The 16867-nt window shown below is 37.1% G+C and overlaps 1 protein-coding gene across 1 annotated transcript; it reads right to left on the bottom strand.

Moving 5' to 3' along the window:
- Positions 1–1281: 1281 nt before the first annotated feature.
- On the bottom strand, positions 1282–6149 carry GCK72_014772 (uncharacterized protein; the record flags this gene model as incomplete). Its single annotated transcript, XM_003108199.2, has 8 exons — positions 1282–1413; positions 1539–1688; positions 1808–1981; positions 2029–2302; positions 2356–2837; positions 2891–3045; positions 3298–3560; positions 6043–6149. 8 exons carry the CDS (start codon positions 6147–6149, stop codon positions 1282–1284), a joined length of 1737 nt encoding a protein of 578 aa, XP_003108247.1.
- Positions 6150–16867: the final 10718 nt, after the last annotated feature.

Genomic DNA, 16867 nt, shown 5'->3' with positions numbered 1-16867 from the left:
ACAACAAAACCAGCACCAAACTCGGCCACGAACACGCGGCCATTTCTGCATCGTTGTCTGTCACCCTCCACTCTCTCGTTCGGTCTAACTGGGTTGCTCGAATAGAAAGTTTAATTGTTCAAATCATGAAGTTTGCGAATAAATGTTCATGTACTCATATTTTAAAGTGAAAATTGAAGATGAAGACATACAATAATGCTTTTTGTGAAAAATATTATTCCAGTACACCCGCAAAAACATTACTAAAAAAATATATGTCATTAGTCCCGTAACATGTCATAACCCAACTTTTCAAACGTAAATTTCTGAACAAAATTCCAGGATGAAGCCTTTTAGAGTACTGTATCTTCTAATCATTCTAGGCAAAGCTTCACACAAGTTCTTATCTGCATAAGTTTTCAATTTTTCATCAAAGTTTCCTGAGGGATTCAATTTTCGAGTTGAGTATTCTTCTAATTCACTTTTGTGGGATGTCTGCAGTTTGAAATGAAATTATTCATTCGAATACTGTCAATTTATAATTCATTTTATAATAATTTTTCCTGAAAAGGGTTTTCACAACGACTCTTTCTCATTCAAACACTCTCCATTTAAACTTCAAAAATAAAAAAGATTCATCATTTCGTTCTCTTTTCTCGTTCTAGATAATCTAGAATATATTCTAATAATACTGTCCAATGAGAATAGTTTCCGTTTTCAAACTGATTTTTTAGGGTTTGTCGGGTGTGTAGTTGCAACAATGAATCTAGTAAAACTCTTTCATTTAGAAATCTGGAAAGCATGAGACATTGATAGCTGGAACGAAAAAATACAAGAACTGGAAAGGGACGCCCAACCGGGAAAACGTTCTGGGTGTTGACAAGATGCATCTACTCTAGAGACAAATACAAAACTAAACAGATAAATTTCTTTTCGACTAATTTGATACCTGGGATTCACAGAAGAAAACGGTGAGAGAGAGTGTGTGGATTTGAGTGAGAGGGGGAGTTTGATCATAGCAAACAAGTGAAAAACTTTTGATTTTTTCTTTTTTTTTCTGTTGAGAAGAATATGAGAGAATGACGATGAAAATGAATTTGCTTCGAGCAAGTTGTGGGGATTTTTGTCATTTGGATGCAGATGAGAAGAAATGGAAAAAAGAAGAAGCTGAGTGGGAAAGAGGAGAAGAAGACAATAACTTACTATGTATGTATATTGTATGTATAGGAATAATTGGGATATGTACATCAAAATAAGAAAACAGGGAAATGGGCAAGAATCTCTAGAAGAGTACAATGGGTTTTAGCTGTCGAGGATGGGTTGCTCCAACAGTTGACTGAAGAATTCTTCGCATCCATTCAATTCAGTTAAACTGATATCATTCTGGAAGGCTTCGTCGTTGTCATCAAGTAGTGGGAATGGAGAAGATGAGAGCTGAAATTAGATTTGGTTCTTGTTTTAGAATAGATTTCAGTTTTCAACCAATTTTGAAGTTTTAAGATTCTGAAACGATTGTTTTCTGTTTTCAGAATAGTAAATTTCATTTTCGAATTCCTCACCATTGGCGGAGAGTATCCAGAATTGAGAAGGGAATTGCATGAATTCGAGTGTGGAAGATACGGTCCAGACGATAACAAATCATCATTTGTTTGTGTCGCTGCATCCGTTTTCTTTACGAATCTTCGATCTGACATTGGCGGTGAAATACTCTGCAAATATTCTCTATTTTGCACAGTTTTCTCTTATCATTTCCAATTTTTAATTTCTCCGAGAAATTTCTACTTTTAATGAGTTTACAACTCTTCCTGATAAGAAGTGTAATTATTACCTCTAAACAAATTTCAGCTGGATTTTCGAAGAGTGGAGGACTGATACTGCTACTGATCATTTGATCGTCGAATACTCTATCTCCAAACATTTCAGCAAGAAGATTATCTCCACTGGCTCTTCCTCCAAGTGCTTGACAGAAATGCATGTTTTCAGACATCAGACCGGAGAGAGTCTGGAAAAATATAAGAGTTTTAGAGATAGAGAATCTGGAAATCATACCGTAATAGTTGGGAGAAGAAGCAATAAATTTCCGAATCTGCTACTAGCTGAGTAGATTGGATGAAGTTCCTTCACGATTTGGAATAACATGTCTTGAACTTTATCCCTCAGCTCTGAAATCGCTTGTCTCGCATGCTCGGAAAGTCCTTTTGCATTTGGATTCAAGATGATAATTGCTTTTAATGGAACAATTTCTTCCTCTTTCAAATTTAATTTTCTCAATGGAGCAACCAATTCATTGAGAGTTCTGTCGATCAGGAAGTTGGACAGATGACTGAAAATAATTGAAACTAGGAATAGAACAATTCAAGGTGTTAGATTACTCACTTTGTCTCATTAAACTCTGGAGGTAGTCGTCTTGGAACATAAGAATGACTGCATAGACATAAAATATCTGGATTCTTTGTATTCTGGGCAGTTCTCGCCGAGAAATTGAAAATTGTCAATGGAGAATAACAACTTTTCACCAATGCAACTTTATCTTCTGTATCCACAGCATCAGCAATTTCAGTCAATGAATCAACCCAATCCACTGCTGCGATTGCTCTTCGATGTGCAATAACTCCTAATTCTTCAGTTCTTGCCATTCGAAATGGCTCATATCCAATCTCCATCCGCCGCCCATCGAGAGCTGGTTTCGATTCAAACATTTCACGGAGAGAAATACTTTTTGGATCTTTTGCAGTGTTCTGTGCACTCATATTGTTGTCTCCTTTCACTACTTTATCCTCAATACTCATCAATTGCATTAATAAAATTCGCGTTTCTACTGGAAGTTTTCGTGACCAATCATCTCCTTGTAGCCTCATCTGAAAATGGATTTTTTTGGTTTAATTTTCAAATATCCATTTGAAAAACTCACCATGTGATTCAGTAATTCCTCATCAATTTGCTTCTTCTTTATCCTCGGAACTTTCTGTTTTCCCGTTTGATCTCTATCGGGTCGAACTGCTTTCGGATCCATTCCGGCTTGAATACATCGTTGGAATCGACAATATCTACAGCTGTTTCGGTGAACTGAAATGATTTAGAATTTCAGATTTTGAAGGATTTGAAATGTGTAGTTTTCGACTGGATGGGAACGTTTGCAGAATGATTTTGACAAGTTCGCTCAATCGAAATCTTTAAAAGTTTTTCAGTACTTCTCTATCTACGTTTCTTATTTTCTTGAGTCTCACCGGAGCACAGTTGCAGAAATTATGAAAAGCTAATAAGTCTGGTTACAACGTTTTTCTCATTTTTCCAAAGAATCCGAAACAGAAAACTCACATTTATCGACAATACAATTATTTCCAAATCTACAAGCATAACGATATTTTCCAGTTAACGTCCTCCGAAAGAATCCTTTACATCCATAACAAGCCAAAACTCCATAATGTAATTTTGCGATTCCATCACCACAAACAGCACAAACTGAGTCTCCGTTCTGAGATCCACCTGAATTCGACTTCTCACGAATCACATAGGACGTGGCTGGACCTGACGATGACGTGGCACCGGATATTTTCAGTTCTCCTCGCATCATTGGAACCCTGCAATTAGCCAAAAATAGAGTATATTCCAAGTGTCCTTGACAGGAAAAATTGATGATTTCTTGATCTTTGAAATGATTTTTCGTGTCTTGAAAAACGGAGGTTTCGGGGCGACTTTGCATTTTTTTAGGTGATTAAGAATACGAAAGAGGGTTACGGTTCTGTCTTTTCCCTACTTTTTTCTCGATTTTTGAAGAATTGCGAATTGATAAATTTCACATTTTGAAGCGGAAGTTGGCTTTTTGGGTGGGGAAAGTTCAAAGTTTATAATTTGGAATGTTTGAGTAAATCCAATAAAGTCATCGAAACAATGATCAATGACATGGACAATAAAACTCAGAGAGGGAGTTGTTAAATTTGAAATTCGGAAACCCAAAAAAAATCAGTCTGATCGAAGTTTTTTCTAGAAGGTTGGGTAAAAACATAAAAACAAAAGTCCACGTGGAAAGTAGGGGGGAATTCCCAAATTCATCTATGATAATATTACAAAACGGTGACATTGAAACAAGAAGGGAGGGAGGACGAAGACGAAGAAGAAGACGATTTACTGATAACAAGGAAAAGAGACACTGATGATGAAAAAAGAAAAGAAAATGAGAGAGATGGGGCCTTAGATGGGAGAAGGACTGTATTCAACAAAAGAGACTGCTACGACGATAGAGAAAGAGAAAGATGCGCCCAGAGAGGGGGTTCGTGTCCGAAATCTCGACCGAACAAGGCAAGTAAACAGGCGCGAAAGTAAAGAACCCTAGCAAACTCCCCTTCTTCTTTGCACAACGATTTCCGCGTCGTTTATCCCCCAATTCTTGTTCTTCCCTGAATACAATTTATTACCATCACCGGACGTGCCAATCGGTTTCTAGGTCATTCATTCAAAGAGGCAATGATAAAGAAATAGAAGAAGAAGAAGGACAGATGATGTCAGTGTTTGTGAAACGATTCATTTTGAATTAGGCTAATTAATCAGGTCTCTCTTTGCAGAAGACTATCATATCTCATCTATCAACAAGAATCCTTCTTCCGTTGAAATTGTCGGAAAAAGAAACATCACGCTGAGCTCCACACAACCATTAAAGTTTTTAGGAGTGTCTATAAAATTGTAGTCCACCGATAGATAAGATAACTGGTTTGTATTGAGAAAAAGGTCACTATAAATACATAAATAAGTTATCAGGAAGTTTTTTTTGAAGGGGGCTACAGAATGTGGGTGTTGGAAGAACGGAAATGATACCGAATTGTCTCTTGAACCTCAAAAGTTTTCGGATTTGATGTTATCGATAACAGTCTTTTAGTTTTTGACTGAAAAGTACAAAACGTGACTATTAATTCAAAATTATTTTGAGAGTTTCATCCAGAAAACAATAAAATTCTTGATCGCAAATATTTTCAAGTTGAATAGCAACGGGATTTTTTCCTTCCAAATGTTTAAATTCCAGATTTTAGGTGGAATATAATTTCCGACAATGCAACACTCTTCTAAAATTACTCTTTTCCTAGTGAAGCCTGCAAAAATGAACACCTTTATAACAGTTGCAACATCTATTGTCTTGTATATTGTAATATTTTTTGCTTCTTCTTTTCCCCCTTCGACCTTCAACTGAATACATGATTTCCAATTATTTCTGAATCATAATCTAGCTATTATTTCTCCTTCTCCTCTTCAATATCTCCTTCAGATTGACCGATCACCGTCCTTGAACCACCAACATTTTTGAAACCCTCATCTAGCAAATCACAAAGATCATTCAACTTCTTCCTATCACAAATTGATCAATCTCCGTGCGCGAGGATCATGAGGACCACGTGTTTTCCCCCCTTCTTCATCTCAACATCATCTACAAAACAGTAGTTTCATGTGCGGTATCTCTCTCTATAGTATTCTCCGAGTATTTTGACGTTGTCGGTTGACGCGCTTACACAAAGTGTGCGTGAGAGGGGTAATGCCATTGATAATATTGCAAACTATCACCAAAAAGGGTTGCGTGGCGGTATGAGAAGATAACAGAATTGAAATTTATGAAGAGAATTAGAGAAACAAAGAGAGAGAAAGAGAATTGAAATGCAAACAGAACACGTACTATCTAACAAGGCTTCCTAAAAAGGGTCTGATGGTCAATGAGCTTGAGCCATCTGATCGAAAGAGAAGAAACGTCAGAAGGTCATCGACTGGTTGTCGTGAAGATAGGAATTTCTACGAAACAATCAAATTTCCGATTAGAAAGATGTAGACAACTTATCTTCTTTCTACTCGATCAGAAGATAATAAATAAATGCTTCCGGGGTTATTTCTTTTTTTGGAGGAAGTTAAGGGAAATTTCTAACTAAAAATAGCTCAAATGCTCCAAAAGTTCAATTTTATTTAATTTGACCTTCATCTGATCCATTGAGTATATAAACCTCGAACTTTCTAGTTTGAAGATGATATTCCTAGTTCAAATAGTATTTTTTATCCAGATTGAAAAGTTGCAAAGAGCCAACTAACCTCTCAACCTTCACAACTCGAGTTCCAGGTCGTATAGCATATGTGGGTTCATCTTCGAGGTATTCATCACCCCAGTATTCCCAATCATCCATTTCAACGGGCTCCATTTTGATATTGAGTGTCGCGGTCTTTGCCGCAAGCGTCCTGATAGAAACAATGATTGAATAGAAGTCGATTCAAAGGGATGTCGACTTCTTATTCGTTTTTTGGGATATTCTTTTTCAAAACTACAAAAATAAATATTATTTCAGAAAATGCGGGAAAACGGGAGACGGTAATTGCGGAAAATGGTGGTGGAAAAGGGGAATGAATATATGCAGAAAAGAGAGAATCGGATGGACGGGATAGACGGACAGGCGGATTATTAAACGGGTTTCATAGTTTCATTTCATATATGTATACAATATTATGTATATAAAAGTGAACGGTGGTCAGATGGATTACTCGGCTTCTTCATCATCAATTTGTCAAAAAAACATGGTTAAGTTCAAATCAAATATTGATAAAGCAAGAGTACCCGGACGTACTTTCTCCTCTTTTTAATCATAAATAATTGAACAAGAGAGTTTGTTCTCTCTAGGTTTCCTCTCTTTTTGTTTCTTACGCGCCAAACCGAAATCGTCTGATAATAGTTCATCCTTCCAGTGGGGGGACGTGGCAGGCAGCCAGCCTTTTGATTAATGATAACGGCAGTGACGGCACAAGGAGACAAAAAAGTTTTTCTGCCGATTGGCAAGCTGGCATTCCAGATGATAATGTGCCACGTGGCATCAAACATCTTATGGAATAGAAAGACTTGGAAAACGGGGGAAAATGGTTTTTGGCAACTGGAAAAGTGGAATATGAAATCAGATGCAAAGTGACGGAGAAGAGGATTGGAGTTAAACAGTATAGAGGAGAGAAAAAGATTATGAAAATTTACAACGGCTACTAGATTATACAGTACTTTGAACTATTCATAGATCAACTCACGTTTAATCATTCAAATGGAAAGGAGTTTTCAGACAGATACCGAAATTGATTAGGTACTAGAATGCAGATTTATATGAAGCATCATCAGAAAAGTGTTAGGTGTAATAAACAATCCCAACTCTGAAAGTGTCTTAAAGAAGCTTTGTTTTTGTATGGTTGATCAACTAGAAATATTAAAATAAGTTACTCAAAATTGGAAAAGAAGAACACTTATCTGGCTTCTACTGTAGTTTTCAGAAGCTTTTCTGGTTTTAAAATCCTACGAAGTTCTTATCACTAAGAAAAATATGAACAAGGGAGCAGCTACAGTAATCCATAACTACTTTTTCAGTAAGTTAAACTCCGAAAGTTTAATTCAGAGTTCAACAACAAATTATATTTGAAATAAACCGGCTGAAATCATCGTTTTTCTTATATAACCTGGAAGATGACAAATAGAAAACTTTGAACTTTTTTGAAAACTGAAAATTTCAGGACAACTCCTGACCCAGCTCCTACCAATTAGGTCACAAAACGAAAGATAAGAGACACAGTTTTGTATGCTACTTATTTCGGAACCACGTTCAAATGATATCAATCAGTCGGTGGTTTCCGTTTTGCAAAAGTTCATTGCTAGACTGTCTTAACGTTTCTCTTCTTCTTCCCTCTTGCAACTAAAAGTGGGCGGAGTTTTGAGGAGAGAGAGAGGGGGGAATCCCAAATAGAAAAAGAGAGAAAGAAGAAGAGAAACAAATAAAAATATGATGGTGTATGTTCCGCCTGAATAGTAACGTAACAACAGTCAGACGGGACGACGACTTCTCAGAGGAGGTGGACGAAGGATTTTGCGGGACACTGTGAAATGCAAATTGGGCGGAGGCAATACTCACCTGAAAACGAGGCGGTGTTTCATGCAGAAACATGAAAAAACGAAGAAGGCGGAGAAGAAAAAAGAAGCATGATATGATGGGGAGAATGACCGAGAAAGGAAACCTATTCTGGTCAGAAGCAAGTAGTAAAAGTAGAAAAGTAGTAGGGTAAAGGAGGGTATCAATTGATGAATACACATGTTGGTTTTGTCTGTTTTTTGATAATATGATAGGAGAGTGTCGGCAAAAGAATAAGAATCTATTTTTAGTTGGGGGGAACTTTTTATTGGCGAATTCGTGGAACTGAACTCTGGATGACCTAGAGAACCGACTACTGGGAACAGGTTGTTTCAGGAGATGACTACTGTATTCTTATTTCTCCGAAATCTACGGAAGCTCTTGCTCTCTTTGAGTCTCTCCACAGTTAATACCTCCTGTTTTCCTGCCACTCCATTCTTTGTTCGTTACCCGTAAACTGTCAATTTCCAACCTCTAATCTCCTCTTCTCCCACGTTTTCTTCTTGCCAACAACTATCACTTCCGAATTCCGTTCTATTCTTTTCATCTGTAAGTTTTCGATCTAACTACATCAACTAGCTGATATTTCTTTCTCTTATCAGTTCTCCACCAATTTCTCGGAATTCAATTGTGCTTCTACACGTCGTAACGACGCAAACTAAATGATAAGAAACATATTGGATTCTGTTGAGAACATAGAGAATTAGAGAGAGCATGATTTGTGGTTGATCTACTCCCGATTACAACATGAACCTTATTGAAAACTATAAATATAATTTCGTCTCTCTTCAGTTATCAATCAATTAACAACTGTGTACTCTCCACCTCCTCCGTAAAAACCACTTGCGTCATTATCAGAAAGGAATTCGAATTTGCATTTACAGCAGAAGGTCGAAAGTTAAGAGGATGACTTAAAGAGAATAGAAAATATTCGTTCTTAAACTCAGAAAACATTAAGGAAGAAGACAAAAAGTAATCTTTGCGGGAGGGCTTGTTGCTCAAAAATCGAAAGTTTATGCGAGGCTTACGTAAGGAAAGAGGTGATGGTCATTTCGTAAGGCCTTATCAGTGTCATTTAACTTTTTTTAGGTCTAACAAAGATTGATGACTAGAATTCCAAAGTTCGGAGGTTTAGAAGGTTGAAGTATCATTTCGGAGAGGAAAAACGAAAATGTTCTTAGATGACAAAATGGGATTGTTTGGATGCGGAGAGTTGCACATCTTGCAAATGTATTAGGAAGATTCTTAGATCGGAACATATGGCTTGGTAACTCAATTCTCAATAATCAATTACCCTAGACAATACTTATGGCTTCTTCTTCTTACTCCCAAATGGACCATCTATATATAGTGAGTACCATACAGTATCTAGGTGATTTCGGGTGATATCGAATATTTCTGCTGATCTTCAAAGGAACGTTACGAAAAGTAATCAATTGGAAAAATATGTTGAAAAGCCCTGAAAAGTTAGTAATTTCAACTGAAGTTAATAAGATTACTGTAGAGGGACCGCCACTAAAAACTCCTCAAAAATATCTTATGAAACCAAAACTCTTTGTGGTAATGGTTACATCAGACTATTTGTATTCCCACCTATCAGTTAATTCGTATCCTGCATTCCCTTAAACCCATGATGACAACGTTTTCTGCCGGAGCTTGCGAAATGAACGTCATTTTTTGATTTCACATTCCTTTTTCTCTGATTATTACGAAGATCAAAAAGTGAGAACTCACTAGATGAGAGAAGAGAAACAGAAGAAGTATTCCTCTAATAAATATCTCTATTTTTTCATATTTCTCGTTATGATCAACTGATAAAACAATCCAAGTTTGATCTCTCTCGTCGTTTGATTTCTCTCTTTTTCTCTTCCCAAACCTAGTCATCGCCCAGTTAAATGTGCACTTTTCAAACAGTCTGAAACTGATCTGTTTGATAGTGAAAATGAGAGAAAAGAGTTCTTATTTGCACATTGGATCAAGTTTCTCAAGGCGGGCGGCGGTGATTTTTGAAAATTATTATTATTTATTGTGGTTTGAGCGGTGATCGGAAACGCTGAATCAGAAGCCTCTGAAATAAAAATCAAAAAAAGAAATCGAACGGCATTGGTTGGAAATGAGTCATTTGACTTGAGGAGAGTGAAAAAGAAAAAAACAGACAATAATACTAGTTCAATTGAACAAAAAATGACAGTTGGTGGCCAACGGAAACTGCAAAAATTGGGAAGAAAAGCTCAACTTCCACGTGTTTTTTGTATTCGTAACAAAAGTTGAAAAGAGGCGTTCGCAAAAAATGTTTCCCACGAGATTTCAATGGTTTTTCTTCCTTTTCAAAAAGAAACATTTTTACTCTCTCTATTCATTGTACTTCATTGTCAGTGATGCCACGTCAGAGTCTGATATGAATGAAATCTCAAAAGATTACGCCAAGTGATGAAAAAATGAGAAAAAAAGAATGACGAAAAAACTAGAAGGACGGGGGGAGAGCACTTCCAAAAATCGTAAAGTTTAATGATAATGGTGAGAATTCGTATGTTATCAAAAAGGAATCAAAATCAGATTGGACGAGAAAACGGAATGAGAAAATTAGAATTTATGAATACGTGTGGGTGGGAAATTTGATACAATGTGATAGTTGGTTCCGTAGTTTGGAAACGTATACAATACCATCCCTGTAGGAGATGAGAACAATGAAAAAAGAGTTGTTCTCGAGAATGTTCATGAAAATAAAAACATTTCAAATGATGAACCAAATCAATATAAAAAACACTAGCGTTAAATATCTGAATCATCAGAAAAAACATAGGAAACCTTCCAGAATTTCGGTGCTTTTTTCCACAAAACATCAACCCGCTCGGAACTAAAACTACTCGAACTCATTAAATGATCATGGTCAAAAAAGGTAAAAAGTGATGAGAATCAAATCAGGTACACACAATTGAAAAGTGGTCTCAATCCGAACCGGTGTCTCTTTGTGTATTCTCGTCGCCGGAGCAATAGAAATGAGCAAAAAGAGATAAACAAACAGGTCGCGGCAAAAGGAGAAGAAGCGGACTCTCCGGAGCACCAGGGGTCACTCTTGAGAGATAGTTTGTGTCGGAATCAAAACAATTGGAAAAGAAGAAGAAGCAGAGAGAAGAATATGAGTCAACGGGCGGTTCACGCGGAAACCGAACATATGATTGAAGAGATGAGCAACGTATGTTATGAAATACAGAAATGTTTATTCGGGAGTTTTTGGAAGAAATCAGAAAACTGTGTTTTGTCGAAACTGACTTCTGATAAGACACTATGAGTCACCCATTTATTGTCTAGACGCAAAAAGATATTATTCATGTTTTTTATTGCTTTGTGGTGAGAGAAAAAGAGAATATGACAAGACGATCTGAGTGTCATTTTCACGAAACTTTTCTCGAGAAACTGATCATTTGAACTTTATGATCGGAGGGGTTTTATTATTTCTCAGTTGTCTTTTTCGTACTGTTTTCAAAGATCACTTTTATTGCAGCACAACTTTTGAAAACTGAAAGAAACTATAGAATAGATTCTGGTTTTGAAAAAATATTTGTAATTTTGAATGAAGATAAATATGCTTACAAAATATCGATAGAAACAAAACCACAGTTAAGTGAATTCTGAAAATAAGAATCTGGAAATCATCTTGTCAAGTCTGCATAGAACCGATTAGGCAGAAAGTAAGCATTTCCAAAAAACTAAGTTTTTGAAAAAAAAACCATTAGAATGCTCTTTTCACCTCTTACCTATTCCAAAGAACAATAAATATAGCCTTGTTGGCACCTGAGTAAGTTTAAATACATTCCAGACGATGATAAACAATCCGAAAAAATTACGGCCAGCTGTACCGGGATCCACCCACTTCATGTCATCTGAAGAAGACCATTTTGAGATTTTATTTGCTAACAAGTAGGACGACATTTGAATGAAATCATTCAGAGACCGGGAGCAAATAGTTCAAAAAGTGGCAAATGTATTGTCTTGTTTCGAATGAGTAACAAAATGATCAGTTTGAGAAAAGTGATCTCTTGATTAGAAAAGTACCAATGAAAGAGCATGTCGACTGGCTTGTCATTGAGCTCTTAAATCGACAAAAAGTCAAATGACAAATATATTGTAGGCAACAACGAAAAGAAGAGTAAAGACAGTTTAGTAGTTTCTTGATTTCTTGAAAGCTGGATAATTATTTGGAAGACAGGGAAAAAGAAAAAAAAACAAAACTTGTATTGTTTTGAGCTTATTTGTATCTAGTTGCACCTCCTCAAAACAAATAAAAATGTTGACCAAGTAGTAGGGAAACAGGTGATGTGAATAGTCAAACAAGACACTGATTTTTGAAAAATCAAAAAAGTTTGAGAAAACTGTAGTTTACTGAAAAATGTTTATCAGTTGACTCAAACCTGTGCTTTAAATAGAATAATTGTCAATTATCATTAGAGCGTACTTTCCTCCCACTTTAATTCAAATCAAACATTCTCCCACGTTGAAAGTGGAAATCAATGAACAAAACAGGAAAGAAACGTAAATTCAAAGATTCTTGTCCAAAGATGATAGTCTCTTCTTCTTTTCTCGTGGCCAGGTTGTTGGTAATGAATCAGAATCGGGCAGTTCTTTCTCGTTTTTCTCATTTGTAGATCAAATCGGAAGATATGTATGAATATCACATGGCAATGCGAGTTTGTTTCAACTTTTTATTTTGCAAGATTTCAACTTCGGAAAATGGGAAGAAAAGGGTATGCAAATAGTAAGAGTCAGATCAGATGACGTGACATGATTGGAAGCGGAAATATTGATAAGAACAGGAAGGAGAGTTTCAAGTTAAGGTTAGAAGTTTCAATGGTAGTGTTATGAATCAGAATTACCGAATTGAGACCCCCAACTGATAGCTTCGAAATAATGGACAGGCTACAGAAATTACAAGAATTATAGTGAGCCTTACAGTATTTTTGTATTTTTGGAACAGAAAAAGTGAGAAGAGAGTGGAGATAATCAGAATTGTAAATATTTTGGAACATTTGACAGTTGTAATGAGAGAGAAAGAGAAAACTGAAAAGTGACAAAAGGTCAGAATGGGAGGGAAAAGAGATTTATAATTGAGATGACAGGCCGATTATCCGTTGCCCCCCGAATCTTTTTCCGATGATGGGAATATTTGTGAAGCGATGAATTCATCGTATTATGTGTCAGTTTTTGTGTCATAGACTGTGTATGAACAACAAGTTTTCTAGTTTTTTTTGCCACTATACCCACAATCCAAATCCAAAATTTTAGAAGTAGAGAAACAAAATGACTGTGGTCGGAAGGGGACAGAAAGTAACGGTGTAGATCCGAAAATCCGGTCGACATTTATTTCAAAAAGAGACGGTTGTAAACATGAGGAGACATGAAAATAGGATTAACAACAATTGAAAAATAGAGTTGGGAGGGGGACCCAGTTTCCAATTTACAGTTGTTTTAGTAGTAGTTGACACAAAAATAATTGGGTCCTCCGATGAATGCAAACAGAAAAAAAAGAGAACACAACGTTTGTAAAAAAGCGCGTAAAGAGTTGCTTGTTTTTTGGTTGAATAATAAAGAAGAACCCGGGGAATGGGAGGGAGGAGAGTGATATTTTTGTGTGGAAGAGGGAAAAGTTGGAAAAGAAAATTGATATAGTAAGAACTAAAAAGTTTCAGAAGTCTAATGAAGCGTTGAGTTTTCTGGATACAGTCGTAAGCGAAAAGTATCCTTGGATAGTGGTTTGTGCAAATCAGGTATAGTATTGCCTGAATGGTTCACGAAATAAAATCACTGGGAAAGCGGAGAAGGTGAACGATGAATTGTTCAATTTTAGTACCAGTTGCTTGAATACAACATATTTCAGAACCATCTCAACTCTTTGTAATTCAGTATCAACAGTATGAGCTCTAACGCAATAAACTAGATTTTTCTTTCAATCATTTCTCTCACAAAGCTACCAAACTACATACTGGAAACAATGTAATTCCCTTCACTCTTTAAAAATCAAATTAATTTGTTCAATTTAATTTCCCTTTCTAAAGAAAACCTTGCAGTTTAAAGTGTTCCAGGAAACTTTAATTCGATTATAAATAAACTTGTTCAACTTCTAAAAAACAGAAATTTTATGAAAACTGTATTCAGGAAGTGTTAATTTTTCTGACACGTCAACTCTCTTATAAAAAAATCAACAAAAAAATGAAGAATTCAATAGACAATCTATTCAAAGCTCTAACAATACAATATCTTTTTTCACAAAAAGTTTCAAAAATGTTTTTTTCTTTCGTGTTCTTACCATAACAATGCAAAAGTTGTTGGGTTCTATTTGGAAAGAAAATAAAATTGCTTTTATCGTGATAAATGGTACTTTGATTCATCCGATTTTCATGTTTCGCTTGTTTAATTTTTATGAATACAGAAGAGGAATTGAACCGATTGAAATCCTCTTCTGAAGGTAGATCAAAAAGAAAAAACGACTCGTCACGTCATCGTTTTTTGTTTCTTTCGGATGGGTTTTTTGGTGTGGGAGGAAGAAGGAAAGAAATGAAAAAAGGTATGTACATATAGACTCGAAGTATATATAGAAAGCACAAAAAAAAGGAGAGAAAAGAGCTGTGGGTGAAGAGAGAAAGCACCTCAGATGGCGTCGTCCGCATTCTTTTTTTGAGGCTTGGAAGAGAGAAAGACGAAGAAAAAGAAGACGTCTTCTGGAGATATTTGTATATTCGGATATAGAGAGAGAAGAGTAAAAATGAGTCTCTCTTTTAGGCAAAAAGCAACAATTTATGTTCAAGTGGAGGAATGGATGAAAAATAAGAGAAGGGAAGGAAATTTCAGTTACATATAAATAGGGTTATGTTGACAAGTTTCTGGAATCAGATGGCCAAACTACAAGAGAATGTATTTGAATAATGAGTTTTTGGGTGAGAAATGTGACCGTTTTTAGAATTTATGACGAACTAAATGGGCCTGAAAACGGTTTGTTGACTTGTTGGAGAGTTTCAGAAAAATCAGAAAACATTAATAAGTGGGTATTGACAGTATTCATAACGGTACAGAGTGGAAGAAGAGAACTAGGTCGCATGGAAATTTACAGAAAATTGAACAGAAATATGGCTGAAAATTCTGAAAATTCAGGACACCTATTTCAACATTGCCTCAGATTTTAGCATTCTTCTATTCTTCTATTGGTTCTAAAAAAAAATTCATTCTGAATCAAATCCGAATCAAATCTTGTGGAGACGGGGATTTGATTGGCTGGTGAGGCCCGCACCGTCACACCAATAGAATGCGGATTTGTGGGGAAAAGTTCCAGAGAATTCCTCGTAGTAGACGAGGTTGTGCATCGATAGAATAGTGGTGGTTCGGTTCAGTGGTTTTAAGAATAGAATGTAGTGAATAATCGGTTTATTAGGTAAACCTAGCTGGGGGAACACGATAATAGAGAGCGGTGAGCGAGTCACCGTCCCATAGGTGGGGAATATGTGAGAAGTGAGTAAAGAACAAGAGCGAAACGATAGAAGAGAGTTTCGCGGGCAAATTATAACGTTCTGGAAGAATCCCGGGCGTTTCGCGCCAAGCTGTTGGCAACAGAAGTTTTGTCCAGTGGAGCGCAGTTGCATTATCGCTTCCAATCGCGAGTTATCGATTGGAGGCGATTTCCGGTGCAGATTCCACAGATTTGAGCGAGAAGTTGGGGGAGTTGAACACACAATATATTGTCAGAATTTATAGAGTAAATTCTGGCTATAAAACTAATCTCTTCGATCAGAATATAGCGCGAATTGACCCGAAGTTGATGAGCAGAAAGGTCGCGTAAATAACAACCCAGTTATGGGCGCGACATTCCGGGGGCGGACGAACCTGCTTTCCGGTTGAAGATGAGGAAAGTAGGTTGAGACCTAGGTTTGGCACATCATTGGGTTCTGACACATCATTTGGGCTTTGATATTGACACGTAAGCCTCCTTTGTTCTCGCTGGGTGTTGACCGTTCGGCGATTTCTGATAAGAAACTCTTCGTTTCTAAGACGGGTTACTTGACTTTGATCATTCCTTGTGGGACTTGGATAATTAGCGTTTGATTTAGTTAATCGAAACAACAGTTGACAGCGACAGGCATTAGTAGATGGAACGGCTGGGGAGTTGAGCGAATCTGTATTAACAGTTGAAGGATTGACCCTCTTTTCCGTTGCGCAGTTGGTGTTCCAACTCCTCGTCATCTTCGTAGTCCACCGTCTCCGTGCTTCTGACTTGGATCTTCTCCTTGTCTTCAATCTGAGGGCAGTGGGCAGTGTAGTGACGCTTGTAGCAGTTCAAGCAGTTGAGCTTCGATTGACAGTCGATGACGCCATGCTGAGTTGAGAGACAGTTGAAGCACATCACCTTGTTGGCCACCATTTTCATCTTTGCTTCTACTGGAAGACTGCACTCGTTCGCACAATGATCTGGTGCCTCGCAATATCTGCAGGGCCTTATCTTTCCTGGTGGTACGAATCTGACTTTTCTCTCCTGTCTCTGCTTTTGGTATGGTCTTTTACGCTGGGGCTGTTGGTATTCCTCGGGATGTACGCGATTTTGTCCCCTGTAGAACTCCTCTTGCTGCGACGTATTCGGTCTTCCCTGCGAAACTCCGAGTATGTCACTTGATCGAGGCCTCTTTCTTTCAGAATACCTTTCGACAGGTGCGGTATCTTCACGGCCGATTCCACCAACTCTCTTCGAATTGTGGAATCCGCTATGTTGAAGTTGCTCTTGTAGCAATTCGACTGCGTTTGCGATCTTGGTGATTGCTGCTTCAATAGCTGACAGTCTTCTGGCGTCGTTGAAGTTTTTGTCTTTCACTGACTTATCCAACTCTTTCAGAGCTCTTCCAGTAGCTTCCTGTGTTTTCTCCATAGCAGTCATTCGGCTGAAGAGTCTCTCTTCGAGCACTATGCGTGTTGATTCGTAGGAATCGATGCTGGAGCTTCTCTGGTCC

This window comes from Caenorhabditis remanei, chromosome IV, assembly GCF_010183535.1.
Source record: "Caenorhabditis remanei strain PX506 chromosome IV, whole genome shotgun sequence".
Lineage (NCBI taxonomy): Eukaryota > Metazoa > Nematoda > Chromadorea > Rhabditida > Rhabditidae > Caenorhabditis > Caenorhabditis remanei.
Note: the sequence above shows the minus strand (reverse complement) of the source record. Positions and strands in the feature narration are given on the sequence as shown.